The sequence below is a fragment of the Colobus angolensis genome, unplaced genomic scaffold, assembly GCF_000951035.1.
Source record: "Colobus angolensis palliatus isolate OR3802 unplaced genomic scaffold, Cang.pa_1.0 Scaffold463, whole genome shotgun sequence".
Classification (NCBI taxonomy): Eukaryota; Metazoa; Chordata; class Mammalia; order Primates; family Cercopithecidae; genus Colobus; species Colobus angolensis.
The window spans coordinates 442,627-461,048 of record NW_012118077.1 but is presented as its reverse complement, the minus strand read 5'-3'; the positions used below and the strand labels follow the sequence as shown (position 1 = coordinate 461,048).

Genomic DNA, 18,422 nt, shown 5'->3' with positions numbered 1-18,422 from the left:
AGTGAAAATCTTCTCTATTGTCATGCTATATCCACAACCTCAGTGAAAGTACTATAAAATGCTTCCTTTCTTTAGATCAGCAATTCTCAGTCTTAATGCCCCAAGGCAGGGATCGGCAAACCTTTCCTGTAAAGGGCCGGATACTAAATATTTCAAGCTTTGTGGGTCAGGTACACTTTACAGTCTCTGAGTCTCTGTCACATCTTTTTAAAATAACTCTTTTAAAATGTAAAAAAATATTTTTAGCTTGCAGGCCTCACATGACTAGGTTACAGACAGTATTTGGCCCTTAGATATAGTTTGACCACTGCTACCCTAAAGAATTCTTGTATGTAAAATATTAACTGCTCTATGGTGCATCTAGAATTGGGCTTCCTTATACGTCCTTCTTGGGAGAATTGAGAAGACAGTAACTAAAATCATTTTCTGTTTTATGGTTCACATGAGGAATTCTGGTTGAGAAAGACTGCATTCAATTAACAAAGCTCCAAAAGCACTACTGGAAGATGGTAGATGATCATTATTTTCCAGAAATACAGGGAATCAAAATATTTGTCAGGGAGAACCTAAAAATCCAAAATTTCAAATAACTTTCCTTTTGTCCAAAGCATAAGCCAAACATTATAGCCTTTCTACCTCTTAGCAGAAAATTAATTACACACAGTAAAAGTATAATTACACATTCATTGCTTCAGTTAAAAATTATTTACATCAAATTCAAAATTTGCCTGGAATGAGTACCTGATCCCTTCAATATATAAAATGTTGTGTGTACCCTGTCTTTTACAAATAATAACCTAGTCCCAACTCCTGAGTAGAATCTCCAAAACTCAGTTTTAGAGCTTAAGGATTACCTATGTAATCCCTTTACTTTACATTTGCAGAGAGGCATACAGGCAATTTCACAGTATAGTGGAACAGCATACACTACATTCTTCATTCATTCTAGTAGTTAGGAGGAAATGATTTAGTGTCCTATCAGGAAAAAAAAAAAAATAAAGTATCAAGCTCTGGTGCCACTTGGCCATATTAAATAAAAAGTATTCTTTCACAATTAACAGATAATCTTTTCAGGTAAAGAAATTTTTTAAAAAATATCTAAAATGTGCTTTATCTTTCAACCAAGATCACACCTATACTGTAATTTCATGATGCACTACCATCAAAAATACACCCCAGAGTAATCAAATTAAAATACTTCTAGTTACACAGATTGACCCAGAATCCAGGCATGTAGGTGGACAAAGGGAGAGAACTGTCTCTATCCTGGAATAGGATAGAGAAAACAGTGTTTTTTTGTTCGCTTGTTTGTTTTAAGCATAAAGACATTTATACCTTTTAAACTACTGTAAAGTTAAAAGTCAATAATGTAAACAATACAGTATATAGTATCTGCAAATATTCCTAGAAAAAAGTAACTGGACTACTACGATTTAGAACTCTTAGCCAAAACATAAATCAAGTGGTGCTAAAAAGTCATTAGGCAAACTTATTTTAGAGTATATATGAGATGCTACTCAGCCTTGAAATGCTCCACAGAACTGTTTTAATCATTCCCCAAGGGAGACGTTTAATGCCAGAACTTACTGGAAAAATAACAATGATATTAAGTACAGTAATTTTAAAATGAGTCTCCTCTTTAGCCCCCCGGCTCCCCACAAAATAGCAGTTCAAATTAGCCAAGTAAAATCAAGTGAGAGATATTCTGGCATCTTTCCTTATTAATGAAAAGTATTCATTTTGGCTACCAAGGGGAAAAAAAGGCCACCCAAAATGACTCCAAGTGTCTAGAAACAATTTATTGGTCTAATACACATGCTACCAAAATTGCACATCTTAAATAGAAAAGCAACTGTAATCACCATTCTCATTACGTTAGATCTTTTCCCTGATCTTGCACAAGCTTTCTACCAACCAAAAAGGCTCTTTAGACATTTTCTTGCCATAACAAATTAATTATGCAAATATCACTTTTATCACAAAAGTCACACACAACAAGAAAAAACAAATTACTATTACCTCCCCAATTTCCTTTTCTGTTAGCTTTTTCTCCTCTCTGCAGAAAGTACAGAAATTTCCCATTCTAAAAAAATACAGAAAGAATTCTTAATCTTTAAAGCAAAGGATTACTTTTCCCCTTCCTTGGAAATACTGTTTTTCTGTTCTTCCAGAGTCCAACACCTTTTCCCTCACCTACACTTTCTGTTTGCTCACGAGGCAGCAGTAATCCTCTGTTATTATGAAATTCTACCTTCCCTAAGCAGGGTTTACACCATGGCCTCCAAAAACGAGGTCTGAACCTCAGAAGATAGAAGATCCATAGCGACAGCGGTAATCGTTTTTTTTCACTTGCTATTACCAGAAATCACAGTCCAAAAAGACGACCACGGAGGTGTCACCTATGCTAAAACCTCGAAACTGATTCACTATTTAACTAGCTGAATCCCACGTTTTCATTTTATGTGCCCTTTGAGAAGCCTGCGACAGAGTAAAAAAGATCTTTCAGTGACAGTCACCATTTTTCACGAAGAGATAAATAGTTAAAAAAAAAAAAAAAAAAGCAGCTCTCCGGGTACAAGATTTTGTTTGTCACAGAAACAGAATTCAATGCCTAGTCCCTTCCATTCTCTATCCCTTAGAATCTATAGTGTTAAGTACTTATAACAATTTGAGCTTCAAAATAAGAGCTTAGACAACGATGACAAGTTTCTGTGAAGCAGAAGTCATTCGTTTACTGTCCACATATCTCTGATTTTACTAACAGGTAAACAAATACATATCAAAACAGTTCCTTTAATGCAATGATTCTCTGTAAAACTATTCTACAGGAAAAATTAAGCAAAGAATTGAAAATCTTGATAAATATAATCCTAGATAATGTTCAATTCAATCCTAATTCACTAAAACTGCTTAACATTGGTATTGAATTTCATTAAAAGCCATTTCCCATGATCTGTACTCTGTATATTATAGACTGCTGTGAGTTCAATTTCTTCAGGAATACTAAGAGTTTAAATATTAAAGGTAGAAAGAACTAGCCACGACAAACATGCAACATGTGCTACAATAAAAGTGCGTCATGTGTAAAATACTGACAATGCTATTATGTATTTAGACATAGGTACATACTCACATGTTTTTACCTTCCAGTAAATGAGGCTTTAAATGAGGTAAAGAATTCTATGTATTTTCCATATATTTTCATATAACAAAAATATTTAGCAAGTCCATGAACACCACAATTTTTACTGAATACATAATTTTACATAAATTACATTGATTTTCTTTAATTTGCAGACCTTCTTAAATGACATTTTCAAATGATATTTTTCTGCTCCTTGAACTTAGTGACCATCCTGTTATTCATTTTTATTTTGACAATGAATTTTTCTACTTTTAAAACATAGTTGTATCTACTATTAGTATAGTTTATTAAAAACTCTGTAGGCAAATATTGAGCCTTATTTTTTAAAAATAGATTAAAAGTATTTTCAAATGTAAAATATACTTCATGTGCAATACACATTGAGAGTGCATATATACATTCATTCATCTATCCACTTATCTATCATTTTCCCCAACAAATCTTCACAATAAAGTGTGAGGTATAAGGTAATCATATCAGCATTTTTACATCCAAATAAATATAACTCCCCGAAGAGGAAGCAAGTCACTTAGGGATTCTAGTGATAATTAAATACAGCTTAAATTATTATTATTATTTTGAGATAGCATCTCACCCTGTAGCCCAGACTTGAGTGCAGTGGTGTGATCTCAGCTCACAGCAACCTCCTCCACCCAGGTTCAAGTGATTCTCCTCCCTCAGCCTCATGAGTAGCTGGGATTATAGGCATGTGCCACCACACCCAGCTAATTTTTGTATTTTGAGTAGAGGCAGGGTTTCACCATGTTGGCCAGACTGGTCTCAAGCTCCTGACCTCAAGTGATCCATTCACCTTGGCCTCCCAAAGTACTGGGATTACAGGCATGAGCCACAGAGCCCAGCCAAACTTTTTTAAGAGAATATTTCTTCACATGCTTTTGCACATCCTCATTAGTGGCAAATCTTTGATTCTGAAGGATGGATTCGTTTTTGTTGGTTGTGTGTTCACTTCAGAAATTGAAAAGTGATTTAGGTCCAAAGTTGGTGAATGAGGTGGGTAAATCAAGTTTGCTCACATTGTTTGGTGTTGCCCTACTTGCTTCTCTTATTTTCAGTTCTAATCCTTTGTTTGAACTAAACTCAGAGTTTTCCTATGGGTACCTGTTGGCAAACGATAATATATGAATCTGACAGGTATCGAGAATATTTCAGAGAGCAGAAAGGCCATTTAGGAAGTGGTTTGATATCTCTTTAATGATTCAGAGTGACTTCCTCTCCCTTCCAGGAATTTACATATATAAATACAAATCGGCTTTGAAATGTCAGGATTGTGAATGTGTGTGTGTGTGTGTGCACATATATATATATGCGCAGCCAGAGCTACCAAGTCTGGTTTTTTTTGTTGTTGTTTTTTTTTTTTTTTGGTTTTTGTTTTGAGGGGGGACATAATAATAGGTCTAAAAATGTCTACCTGTGGGGGAAATATTGCTACTTACTGGAATTTAAGATACTGCCATTTATATTACTTTAACCAAGTTGCATTTTAGCAACTATAAGCATAAACAGATTTCATGTTCTTAATAAGGGTCTGCATTTGAAGATAAAAGCATTAATGAGCTGTTTACTACAGTAAATACCTAACCATACTGAGCATGGTAACATAATTCCACAGAAAGGTTCTATTTGTAAGAATTTGTCATCTAAGGGGCTTATCCAGACCAAAACAATAAAAATAAATATAACAAAATAAACAATAAAATGAATATTGTAAAATTTATTATAATAAAATTATATAACAATAATAAAATTAAATCAATCAATAAAAACTGAAGTAGGTTACTTAACAGCACACATGGGCCAATGGTAACTATATAATGATGAGGATGGGTGTTTGCTAAGTCACGAACCTGCCTAGATTAAGGAAAACAGAAGTCATGGGTGACCATGAGATCTTGGAAGTTGTAGAATTTAACACAAAGTTGAGTTCAGCTTCTTGGAAAGATAACTGGAAATCTTGTTGTTTTCATCTCTCACAATTTCATCTACTATCTTCACATAAGATTCACCAATCTCCATCTCCTCTCTTCAACAAACGTGTTACTGATTGCCTCTGCTTGGATGTGTGACCAGCACTTCAAATTCAACATTCCCAAAACTGTACCAATTTTCTTCCAAACTCAGCCTTATCTCTGACTCTACTCTCTCATCATGTTTCCTCCCTTCTCATATTTAAGGGGTCGCCAATGTCTGTTAAAGTCATCCTTGAGTGGTGCTCAAAGTGCTCCCCAAATTGGCAGAGCAGCTGAGAACTCATGAGAAATGCAAATTCACAGGCTTCACCTCAGATCTAGTCCATCAGAAACTCTGGGGCTAGGGTATAGTAGTCTGTGTTTTCGCAAGCCTTCCAAGTGCTTCCCATACATGCTCCAGTTTAACCATCACTGCCCTAGATTAAACCCTTATCAATTAAGCCTTCCCTTATCTCCAACCTAGTCTGTTAGGTTTCCAACAGCCTAATGCAATCTTCCAAAACAAACAACGTTATTCCATCATTTCACTATATTGCTAAAAAATAAAAAAATAAAAACCCAAAACTCCTTGTTATGGACTGAGTAAAGAATAAATGTATCAATCTGGCATTCAAGGCCTTTCACAGTGTAGCCCTAACACAATTCATACCAACAGGTACCTACCTCACATCTCTCTTATACAAGGAGCCTGTGTGTGTCCCCTTGGGCCTTTTCCCCTGCTAGCCTCCTACTCTCTTTTAAAGGTCTGTTGAAGGCCATCCTGCCGAGAAGCGATGTAGTGGAGTAGCAAAACGTGAATGCCTAGCAGAAAGGTATTCTGTAATTGATAAGTTTCCTTTCTTACTCCAGGCTTCCTTGGGATGGATGTTTCTACATCAGATTCTATCTTATTTGGGATTCATTACTACTGTTCTGCATTGTTAGATTTCTAAATGTGTAGGTGTCTAGTCACTCTGGTTAGAGTATAAACTTCTTGAGCTCAAGGACTCTCTAATACTTTTTGTATTTCAAAGATAGGCAGCAAGCACTCTCTCCTACCCAAAGTAGGCCTTCCAAACTTTGCTGCTAATAATTTTCTGGCTTAAATCAAACCTCGGAGATTCTGTGTGTAAAAACATAAAACCTGGGTCACCACTGTCCAAGCTGGTAAAGTCCAATATATTACCATTTACTGACAAGCACATAAGAAAGCTCACCGCTAAGTTCAAACAAAAGATTTGAACTAAAACTAGAGACTCAAACAGGATCCTAATTAATGAGTTTGCCAAGTGTTCTTCCCATGGGGCCAGTAGCACTTAAAAAGCATACATTTGAAATATGCGTGTTTCCCTGAGGCTGTCAGATACGTTGACTTTAGTCTCTTTAACCACAACAGGTCAAAGTTCTATTTTCTGTCACCATACTTTAGTAGCATGTGTGCGTACTTTGCTGATTGGCTTCTTTTGTGCTACTGCTTAAAGTTAAGGAAGGCAGCAGGAAATTGAGACCAGGGAGTTTAGAAACTTTCCCAGCTCTAGTGGGCAGCGATAATGATGAGCCAGAGGCTTTGGGAAGAAATTCTGACTTTATGGTTTCTACTGGCTCAGCTCCCCTAAATTGTCTTGCATTAATAACAGCTTATGCTCCACCTGATTATCTATATTGTCCATCCCTCCCCTACCACCCACTGCTCTGTTATTCATACTATAGTGCATCAAGCAGTCAAACTTAGCTTAATATAACATACTGTAAAGTGATACGTCCCAAAGCCAATGGTTTAGTGGAAAGCTGAGGGTGGGAAGAAGGGTTAAAAAGGGACTAACAGAGCAACTCAAAAATGCATTTTCAAAGAAAAATCTGGATGCTTCTAGATGTTCTTGAATTATTTCTTCTACCTGCCAAAAATTCACTCTTAGGATCGTGTTACCAGGCATGATTGAAACCTGGTAGAGTAATTCACTAACATGCTTAGAAATTTCCTGATACATCTAGTGTAGTATGGATTTCAAATTCAGTAAAACTTCATTAAGTTGATACTGGGAAGCTTTTTCTATAATTCAAAGCAACTGTTAATTCTTTGACTAGACACCCTATTGTTCCATGATAAACAAATTGAAAAAAAACCCATTGATGGTTAATTTGAACTCAACGCAATTCAGTCCTTTGTATTTTAAGTTAATAGGGTTTTACTTGTATAGATTTCTTTTCCCCACTTTTTCTTTAAGAGGTAATAGAAGGAGAGGGAAAAATTTAAAACACTGTTGACAATAAATAATCTCTGTTACAAGCATCACAAAGAAAGGCTGAAAACTTTTTCTGTAAACATTTTTCATGAGAAAAATGCAAAAACACAATGGCTTCGATTTCCTCAATGGCACATTTTTTAAGATGCTTGACCAAAAAAAGAGAAAGTGAACATATAAAAAAGATAGTTAGACTATTTTCAACTGTTTCATCTAAGCGATCTACAATTTTGTTTACTCTGGGGCCCAGGAAGTATGAACCACAGTTTTGTTCTAATTTTGCCAAACTATACAAAGCTAAATAAGACATATCAGTGGTTAATCTGATATTTTGAGACACAGATCATTGTCATCCACGATGCTATGAAAAGTGGAGGAAAAGAAAGGCCAGCAGGCTGCTGTCAGGGGAAGGCTGGAACAAGTTCAGAAAAGCCTGAGGGGGAGTTTTTAGGTGCATCCCGTAGCTCTATCCCCAGCAAGGTATACGCTAGTGAGGGGTGGTGGGGAGAGGCAGGCAGGAATGGAGGACGGTATACGTTCCATATATAGGTCTTCTGGTTTCTCTGAATGTTCACAGAGGTGATTTTCCTAAATCATATGTGGTTTTAGGGAGGGACAACAAAGAGGATCATGGGTAGAGTTGGCTGTCAATGTGTCCTTAGTTTTATGTTTAAATCTAAATTTGAAGGCATTTTCCTACAGAATCACTCTATGTTATAGGAGTATTAAGAGAAATTAGTTAATATCTTCAATAAATATTTGATTTCTACAAACATTAATTCAAAGATGTGGTTCCTGCCATCTAACACTTTAGTCTAAAATGGCGGATGACCAAGTGAGAAATGCACAGAAGATAGGGTTAAGAACGGATAAAGAAAATGTGGTATGTATACACAAGAGAGTACTATTCAGCTGTAAAAAGAGGATGAGATCCTGTTATTCACAGCAAGATGGACAGAACTGGAGGACATTATGTTAAGCCAGGCACAGAAAGACAAACACTGCATGTTCTCACTCATATGAGAAAATAGATAGTAGAATTGTATTAGAGGCTGAGAAGGGAAGCAGGAGGGGAAGATGTGGACAGATTGGTGAACTGACACAAAATTACAGCTAGATAGGAGTAAATTCTATTCTGCAGTACTGTAGGGTGAATATGGTTAACCATAATTTATTGTATATTTTCAGAAAGCTAGAAGGGAGGATTTGGAATGTTCACACCATAAAAAAATGATAAATGTTTGAGGTGATAGATATGCTAATTTGCCCTGATCTGATCATTACACATCATATACGTGTATTGAAATATTACTCTTGGTAGGGCACGATGGCTCACGCCTGTACTCCAGCACTTTGGGAGGCCAAGCATGGTGCATCGCTTGGGCTCAGGAGTTCAAGACCAGCCTAGGCAACATGGTGAAACCCCATATTTACAAAAAATATAAAAATTAGCCAGGCACAGTGGCGACTGCCCATAGTCCCAGCTACTTAGGAGGATGAGGTGGGAGGATCACCTGAGCCTGGGAGGTTGAGGCTGCAGTGAGGATGTGATTGTGCTACTGCACTCCAGCCTGAGCGACAGAGTGACACCCTGTCTCACAAAAAAACATATTACTCTGTATCCCATAGATATGTATAATTATTACATGTCAACTAAAATAAAAGGAAAAAAAAGAAGGGGTCAACATTTTAGTTCTGTGTATTTAATTGATTTTTTTAAAAAGTGAGTTACATTCTGCCATTCCTTCAGAGACACTGTTTTACATGTACCTGTAGTGGAAATTCTTTGAGTCTTAATTACGAGAAATGAAAAGGAGTTTGTTGTACTATAGCTAATAATACTGTTATTTTTTGTTCGCCTAACACCATTTTTCTAGCAACAAATAAAACCAGTAAAACCACCACTCTTTCAGAACACAGAACTCAGTCAAAACTGCTATCAAGATGTCTGAAATTCTACTATTAGATTTCCATTTCTTAAGGTATAATTCCCTGTAAAATGTGAATATCCATGGAGAAGTAAAGCACTGAGCCATTAATCAAAAACATCTTAGTATGAGTGAAATTATCAGATTCTTTCTAATGTGACAGTTCAGACAGGAAAGTAAAACAGTTTTTTATTTATGTTTGTCTTTTGGGGAGTGGGAGGACAGAGGGAAGAAACAAGAGGTAGATAGGTACAAATCACCAGTGAGAGGACCTTGAAGAGCCATGGGAAAGTACACGTAGAAGGAAGGAGAAAAGGAGGAGAGATGAGGGGAGACACAAATTTGTCTGAATCAGCCATGGTTACTAAGAAAGCAATGAAGCTCATTTTTCTCTCAAAGTCTGTGGAAGGCAAGAGAATGAGAGCTTCAGTGTGTGTGAACAGATGATTAGTTACAAGAATGTTTTGCTAGACATATTACACATAATACATGAAAATCATTTAAATAAGCACAGAAAATCTACACTGTACACACATAAATTAGTCTTTAAGGTGTACAAAGTTCAAGCATTGTACAATATTTTTAAAGAAACAGAATTTTAAACAATGAGACACATCCACTCTATAGTATAGTGATTAACCAATACTTTTACATATAATTCATACCTAATGGTACAAAGAAAAGTGAAATCCATGGTCCCTGATTTCAAGAAATGTACAACCTCATTTGGGAGACAAGTATAACATATATAATTAGAGAAAATCTAAGGCAGTATATACATTAAGGACAAGAGTATCTACTACTGACAATAGACAGAATAGGTGCTTGGAAACAGAAGAGATTTCTATAGCCTGGGACATTCAGAGAGAGTTCACGAAGAAAGTAAGATGGAGGACCTTGAAAATCAGGTAGAATTTGGCCAATCATTGATTATTGAACTGTAACTGGCATGGTAGAATTAAAGGGATTTCTTGCTGGGAAGTAGTGGGAACTAAGTGTAGATCTACAGAGATGAGCCATACAACAAAAAGTATAGAAAACTGAGCAGAGAGCTTTGGGTCTCACTGGGGTGGTGTGGGGTGGTGATTGGGTTTCAAAAAAAAAGTGTGGGTTATCAAGCAGGAGAGAGAGGAGATAATGACAGTGTTTTCATGTGATTAGCCAAGCATTGTTTTGCAGGATGAACTGCCCCCATACATCATAACACCTTTTACAAAGGAGCTCCAGCTCCGCAGATGATAGTTAATTCATCCTAATAACCTCTCATTGAAGCAAAGGAAATGCAGCTTTTATTATTCCCCATTTTGTAGATGATTTGCTCAAGGTCACTGAATAAATGAAAAGCAGAATAAAAAATACAGCATCACAATGTTCAATGGTTCCTAAGTACCAGCTAAATTATATTCTCTCATTTTCTGGGACTCAAGCAAGGGAAGTACATGATGATGGACCTTTGTACTCAAGTGCCATTTCTAAACTCTGATTACTGTTGAAGGCACATGTCCTATCATACCCAATTTCTGTTTATTCTCCCTACAGTCCCTACTCCCCTAGTGTTAAAAGTTCTAACTATCCCCCCCTCAGCCCCCCTGCTTCTCTCAGCTAACAGTCTTTGATTATTTTGTTCCAGCTGGTCTTCTGCCATTATCATTAGCATATTCAATACCTCTGCATTAACTACTCAACAACAAGGACAATAATTTGGGTTCACCAATGCAAAGCAATGCTTTCAACCTCAAATTGCGAATCTGATTATCCCTTTAGGGAGGTGTAAGGGAGGTATGAACTACACATACTGGACTCTGGTACCAACCTGAATTCTTTCTCCAATGTAGGTTTCCTGATGACTGTTAAATAAAGAATCCCTGCACCCCACCCCAGTTAACTCTCTCTCTAACTTGACACATTTTCTCATCTTTTCATACATCTTAAAGCCATCCTTCCTTTTCTTACAACCTATGTATCCTGTCTCATGAGGGCCCTCACTTCCACATATTCTTTCTGGCATTATGAACCTCTCCTTCCTTGATGTCTCTAGTCCTTCATTTTCAAGTGAAGTGCCCAGCATAGAGTAGATGCTCAGTAAATATCTGATGAATGACTAAAGCTTCAATTCTACATCTTCAACTACTTATTGGACATATGTACTTTGTCATCCTATTGTTACCACAAAATTCACAAGTCTAGAACAGAAATCCTTAACTTCCTAGCAGATCTGGCTCTTCTCCATTACATTCCAATTTCTTTCAGATGTATCATAAGTCTCCCAGTTCCCTCATATTCAACACCACAAAGTCTTTAACTTTTCCTTCTGAAACTAGCTAATTATTAAGCCTGGTAATTAATTTTTCTTCACAGTACTAAACATATGGAAGGGAATCTGTCCATGGAAGGCCCATTGCATCTGTATAACTATGATTGACCCATGGAAATAGCCTCTGTAGCCAGGCGCATTAGCTCATGCCTGTAATCCTAGCACTTTGGGAGGCCAATGTGGATGGATTGCTTGAGTTCAGGAGTTGGAGACTAGCCTGGACAACCGCTAAACATTGTCTCCACAAAAAAAACACATAAAAATTAGCCGGGCATGGTGGCATGCACCTGTAGTTCTAGGTACTCTGGAGGCTGAGATGGGAGGATTGCTTGAATCCAGGAGGTGGCAGCTGCAGTCAGCTGTGATCGTGCCACTGCACTACAGTCTGGGTGACAGAGTGAAACCCTGTCTCAAAAAAAAAAAAGTTAAAAAAGAAGAAATAGCCTCTGTGGATCAAATTCCCTTACATCTCTCAATCCTCCAGTTGATTCATTCATCCAATTTTGAGATTTCCCTTCGGATACATAACTTGGTACATTGAGTCTCCCTTACTCAGAAATGTTTAATGGCCAGTTCAAAGGCCAAAATCCTTCCCTGGCATTTAAGGACAATCATGATCTGTACTCAATCCAGTTTTCTGATATTATAGTGCATCATTTTTCTAGAGGAATTCTCTATGACAGCCCAAATGACTTTATCCTGTTCTCAAAGATTGTGTGTGTATATGTGTGTGTGCACACGCTCACACATGCAGTGCACCCTTCCTTATCTGTATTGTATACATCTGCTCCTTGACTTAAAATGTGGTTATGTCCCAATAAACCTATCATAAGTTGAAAATATTGTAAGGTGAAAAGGCATTTAATACAGTACACCTAATCTACCGAACATCATAGCTTAGCCTACCTTAAACGTGTCCACAACATTTACAGTAGCCTAAGATTAAGCAAAATCATCTAACGCAAAGCTTATTTATAACAAAGTGTTGATTATCTCATGTTATTTACTGAATACTGTATAGAAAGCGAAAAACAGAATGGTTGTGTGAGTACCGTTATCAAGTCGAAAAATCCTAGTCTGTCTACCTCTGCTGGGGATTTTTCCTTGCTTGGAAATGCCCTGCCCACTGTGTATCCTAACAAGACTTTGGGGTCAGCTTACTTTTTGGAAGCCTTCAATGCTTCCAGTCTGACACTTCTATTATACTTACAGTGAGTTCACAGATTTTGCATTATTTGATATTTCATGTGCTAGTTTGAACAACTCAACAAGATTTTAAGATCTTTAAGGGCAGAACACGTAATATATATCAGTATGCTTCCCAGAACCCAGTGATTATGTTCACCAACATTGGGCAATGTTTCCCACCACTTAGATAAAAGTCTTCAATAAAGTGTTCATTAATCGTTAAACTTTCATTTCTACTTCTCATCTCAAATGACAACTGGATTTAAACTGTACCACCTGGGTCATATTTAAAGATACATGAAGGCTAATTTTAAAGTTCTTTAGCAGAAGCTTTAAAAGTTCTTTAACAAGAGGCACAGGATAAAGCACAACATTTAGTACTCTAACTCAACATTTAACTTTATTCTCCCACCTACATCTTACGAAAGATTTAACAATTAACAATATTCTAAATGAAAATTTGTCCTCAAAAATACTATTGTAGGTTCTAAGGGGAAATATCTTAAACTTAAGTATGATTTATAACTGAAAACTTCAAAGAAAACAGGCTTTGAATCATTAAAGAGTAAATATTTGAGTGGAAACAGATAGGTTTATTGGGTTTTTTTTTTTAAGGTGTACTTTAAATAGTTTGAAGAGTTCAGCTACTGCTATGGAAAATTCCTCTAGTTACACACTAAAGAAGTAAGCACAAATTAAGTACAAAAAACTTCATACCCTCAACATTTGGTGTAATATGGCAAAAATGTTCATTACTACAATATTAAGAAATATCAACAACATGAGTTTGAGTAACTAATTCATAAGGAGGAGTTTGAACTGGACCAAATCCTGGGTTTTCTTTCTTCACTCCAAGTTTCTTTTCTATTTTAAACTAGTGGCAACAGCAATTTCTTTGTTTGAAAGTCAGGAATGCTGGAAGTCTTAAGTGATAGAACAGGTAGCTGGGCTTCTACTTCACATCTCTCCTCAGAGGGAGAAAAAATTGTGGAGAAAGCAATTTTGTCTTTATTTCTGGAAAAATCATTTTTCCCATCAATCTACATAATTCTCTAAAATAAACTGTTAAAAAGTTATAGGCTGGTCGGCCACCTCACCCTGATTTGTGGAAACACTATACAGTAATTTCAAGAACACATGGCTAACTCAAGTTTTCTAAAGGTCTAAAAGTTGCTCCTGATGCTTTCATAAAACTCTAGGATAATTTTACAAGCTCACAATAGATTTCTGCATCTCATCCGCAATATTTTGCTACATAACAATAATAAAAATAGTCTAGGTTCAAGAGTCACACTGCATGCTATCAAATTTATTATTAAGGTATTGTACAATTTCAACTATGGAAAAAATTGTGTGCTGCACAAAGTGCTTAAGAACTATATTAGAAAGAAAATGGAAATAAGAAGTTAAGAATTTACCATTTCATTAAGATGAAGAGAATGACCAAAAAAAAAAAAAAAAAGGATTCCTCTCTTCTTTGCTAACATTGAGATGTTTGCCCTAATCAAATTAGGTGGGACAAAGTCATCACAACTCAGAGGGCATAGAGTGAAAGGCAGAATTTGTAATTTAAAGTATGTGATTCACATTCGAATCCACATTAATTAAGATTTAAAAATTCAGGAGATAGGCAACTCAGATAATTAAACAAAGCAGGGAGCAATCAGAAATACTGAACAGCAAGCAGTTCCTAAACCACATAAATTCAATAAGGTCAAGACAAATTAAATAAAGATCAGAAACTATTTTCCCCTCAGCACACAGAGTTCCCCAGAATCACAAACTTGATGAACGCGAGGCACTCACTGCTGACGCACGCACGCAGGCTCGCGCACACAATGGAGCCAGAAGCATGGAGACCCTCACAGACAAACTTCACATGTGCATCGTTTTACTCTCCACAGAATGGAAAGAAGAGCACAGTGAGAAAATGTCACTTTTTCCCAGATCAAACAGCAAAACTGTACTTAGTATTGCGAACTATGAATTCCCTTGATACAATCAAAGGCAGAACTGAATGAATGGGGTGTGGGGCAGGGTGCATGGGGAAAAGAGGGAGGGAAGGAGGAGGGAGGCCGCCTGAGAGGAAGAAAGTTTGAGGCATTTTGCAAGGCTTGAGTGGATTAATCTTTTTTTTTTTTTAAAGCCCTACTATTTCCTATTTCCCTTTCTCTCTCTCTCTCTTTATTTAATATACACTAACTTCCTGAGACTCAACCCAGACTTGCCCTAAATGCAGCTGAAATGTCTGGTGTTTAGGACACATCAGGAGTTCTAGGTGCACAAATAATCACTTTTTGGGAAAGAATTTAAAAATCACTTTTGTGGCCATTCATAAAATGAGAACACTGAAAAACAAACAAAAAAAGAACTCCATGCATCAACAAGTAAATAGAGGCCCCAGTCTACAACTCTTTGATTTCTACTAGAAATATAAGCTATTTACTACTAAACATTTTATTTTTGAACTTGAAAAAAGTTTGTTTTCACATTTTAGATCATGGGGGACTGAGGCTTTAGTGGTTTTAGCCTCTAAACTATTCATAAATGGGTTGTTTGGGCCATCTAGCAAAGGAAAAAAATAGAACATGAATGCTTTAAAAAGTTAGTAGATTTGGATAACATTTAGCAGATAGCCTAAAGTGCACCGATTTAAAAACATAACAGCATAAAAAGTTTTCTGGCATAGCTTACCTTTAATAAAATGAAAATATAATGGGAAGGGGTTGGGCTGGGTAGACTTCGAGTAAGAAGTTGGGTTCCATGCAGTAGTCCCTTGTCCAAGACAAAAAGCTTCCTTTAACCACATTTCTTGTGGGAAAGGCACAGAGGGGGCTGAGAAGTCATCACCTCAGCGACTCTGAACTGAAGCAGCATTTCTCACGCCACACTATGGGCTGGGCTGGGTCGGGGAGCAAGCTACAACTTTGCCCTTAAGCAGCAGTACCGAAAGGGAGAAAGAGGTCACCTCTCTCTTAACCCTACGCACACAGGAAGAGCCCAATTCAAGCCGCCGCCGCCGCCGCCACCCCTGGTCTTGCCCCGCCCCAACTTGAGTGTGTGTTTGGGGTGGGGGGTGTAGGTCACTGACTACTCGCGTTTTACCCCACAAATTCCAAGGCACTTCCATCTCTCCCAGGTTAAGTTCCGCCCCCCCATCCCCAACCGTGCCAAGCTCAGCAGGCGCAGGTGTCTGTGGCTCTGGCCTATTTTTATACCCCCAACCGCCCTCAATCCCCACCTAGTTGCGCGCTCCAGTCCCGCCTAGCCTTCCCAGCGAAGGGCACTACTTAGCCTACACACCAGGAAACACCTCGAGCCCTACTCCCAGGTCACCTGGCCAGAGTGACCGGCCCTGCCCTCAGGGGAGCCCTGGGGCCGTCCCTTGTCGCCGGTGCCCAGCACCGAGAGCGCACCGGGCTCCCAAGTAGTCACGTGGGCGGCGGGGGCGGCCTGCGCTTCCTCACCTGCATCCCAGGCACTTGGACAGCCACCGGTGAGTGGGCCATGGAGGCAACTGCTGCCTCGCTCCGCTTCTGTGGCGGTGGCGCCTTGGGTTCGGACTGGCTCCTCCTCCGGGGGTAGTTCGGCGGCCCTCCCAGGCTTTTCGATCGGGGCCTGGAAGGACACACACAAAGTGGGGTTACTGGGCTGGCGGCGCGTAGCCCGGGGCTAGGAGGTGGGCTGTTCGCGGCGCAGCTCCCCGGGACTCAGTCTACCTTTCTGGCGCCCGCCCGCCGCTGAAGCAGCCGCCTCCGCTGCTGCTCCTCTTCCTGAACGCCGAGCGCTGTGAGTGGTGGTGGCTGGGACCTGGGCTCGAGTGATGCCGCTCCTCTGCGCCTCGCCGCTTTAGGAAGAGGAGGTGGAGGCGCCCCAGCCACCCGCCTGCTCGCCTGGCCGGGGAGGCGGTTGGGGGCGGTTCCGCCGTTGGCCCTGCCCCCGCCCCGCAGTCGGGCGGTGTCGCGGGAGCCGAGGCTCCAGGCAACGAAGGGGTTTGGCTGGGGTTGCTGCAGTCTGAGAAGCTGGAGACTCTCCCGGCACGCGAAGAGGAGAACCAGGGCACCGGGAGACCTGGAACACGGCTGGGCCTGGGAAGAGAATGGAAGAGTTTGGGAAACCCTGAGGATATGAGGGCGCCCCAGATGCGGCCACGTTGCAGGGAGGCGTGCGAGGCTGGGGCACATGCAGCCTCGGAGACGACTTGAGTTGAAACTTGGGGAGTGTTGGAAGTCTTTCTTGGCTCCCCGGCCTGGCCAAGGTTAGGATCACAGATAGCCGCGGAGTCGGTGGAACCCCGCTTTTTCCCGCCATCTGGTCTCCTCAGTTGGGAGCCGCGCCTCTTGGCAGATCCGTGGCCACACTCTTGCTTTCCGAGTTCCCTGACCCCAGACATGCTTCAGGTGACTTCAACTTAAGGTTCCCCCTACCTCTTGGGCTATCACTTGCAGAACTGCCAAACTGGGGCTTCTCTCTACCACAAGTTCTGCACGTGTAAGGCAGAGGGAAATTGGAAAACAGACGGTATGTCGGCAGAAAAATTAATGAGGATAGTAGAGGCTTGGGAAATGAGATTGGATCGTTAGCAGTACAGGTTATTGAATTCAGCATACACTGCCGTGGTTTTGGTAACTCCCTGCCTCCGCCCCATTTTAAGTTCCACTGCAGGAGGGAGACGGGCTCTTTTGAGAGTACTCTAACAGTAGCGGCAGTAACACTGGTAATAATAGCAACAGGAATTTCATTATGAAGGCACCTTTGGGAACACGTAAGGGGTTAATTACTTTTTAAAAACGGAATAGTCGAGTGCCAGTTTTAAATGAAGATGAAGTTCCTTACCTTGAAATTTGTTATGGGTCTCTACGCACCACATTGTGGGGGGCCTCTAGTGGTAAACGGTAGTTTCTCTTCTTCCTTTTAAATCTTTTTCAGAGAATAGTATATGATTCTTATCAATATCGATATTATTAATGGATGTCATTTTCATTGTGCCAGGGACTGCTAAGTGCTTTCTATGTGTTATTAATACCTTACTGAACCTTTACAAGGGCCTTCTGGAGTCTTACAGATTTCCCCTCATATTACAGATGAAGAAAAAGGCTCAACCAGGTTAAATAATTTGACCCAAATATCACACAATTAAGAAGTGGTACAGCTGGAAAACTCAGACGCAGGTCCCGCTGACTGGTGATAAACTTACTACTTTCTCTACGGTTTCTGTTTGTGTTTAATTATGATAAAGGGTACAACTGCATTTTCCTTACTCCTGGTTCCTCAAGTCCAGCCCTTCACTATTTCTAACCTAATGCTAGGCTCCAATCCAGTCTCGATTTCCCACCAGTCCAGCTCACAACATTGCCAGCCTGACCAGAAACCTGCAGCACCACCTAAACTGTTAATGTCCATAGAAATCCGAGGGTTCTTTTGATCCCTCAAAAGCGCAGATTTTGATCTCGCAAGTCTGGAGTGGGCCTAAGATTCTGCAATGCTAACAAGCTCTCACATGGTGATGATGTTTAGATCACACTTTTCAAGCTCCCTCATTTAAGACCTGTCTCAAATCTCACCTCCATTGACCCTTCCTAGTTGCTCCAAGCCCTCCTTCAAACTCCTCCAATGTGAGCAGCGCTCACGCTGTAG

At 39.4% G+C, this 18,422-nt stretch overlaps 1 protein-coding gene across 4 annotated transcripts in view; it reads right to left on the bottom strand.

Annotated features, from left to right (window-relative positions):
- STK26 (serine/threonine protein kinase 26) overlaps nucleotides 1-16,690 on the bottom strand; it is a 52,049-nt gene extending 35,359 nt beyond the window's left edge. For 3 of the 4 annotated variants that reach the window (XM_011958244.1, XM_011958245.1, XM_011958246.1), the window contains exons 1-2: nucleotides 16,505-16,690; nucleotides 16,253-16,403 (exon numbers count right to left, since the gene is read on the bottom strand). In XM_011958244.1, coding sequence (XP_011813634.1) covers nucleotides 16,253-16,294 — 42 coding nt within the window. In that variant the 5' untranslated portion in view covers nucleotides 16,295-16,403; nucleotides 16,505-16,690. The remainder of the gene's footprint in view (nucleotides 1-16,252; nucleotides 16,404-16,504) is intronic. The other variant, XM_011958247.1, reaches the window with a different exon arrangement.
- Nucleotides 16,691-18,422: the final 1,732 nt, after the last annotated feature.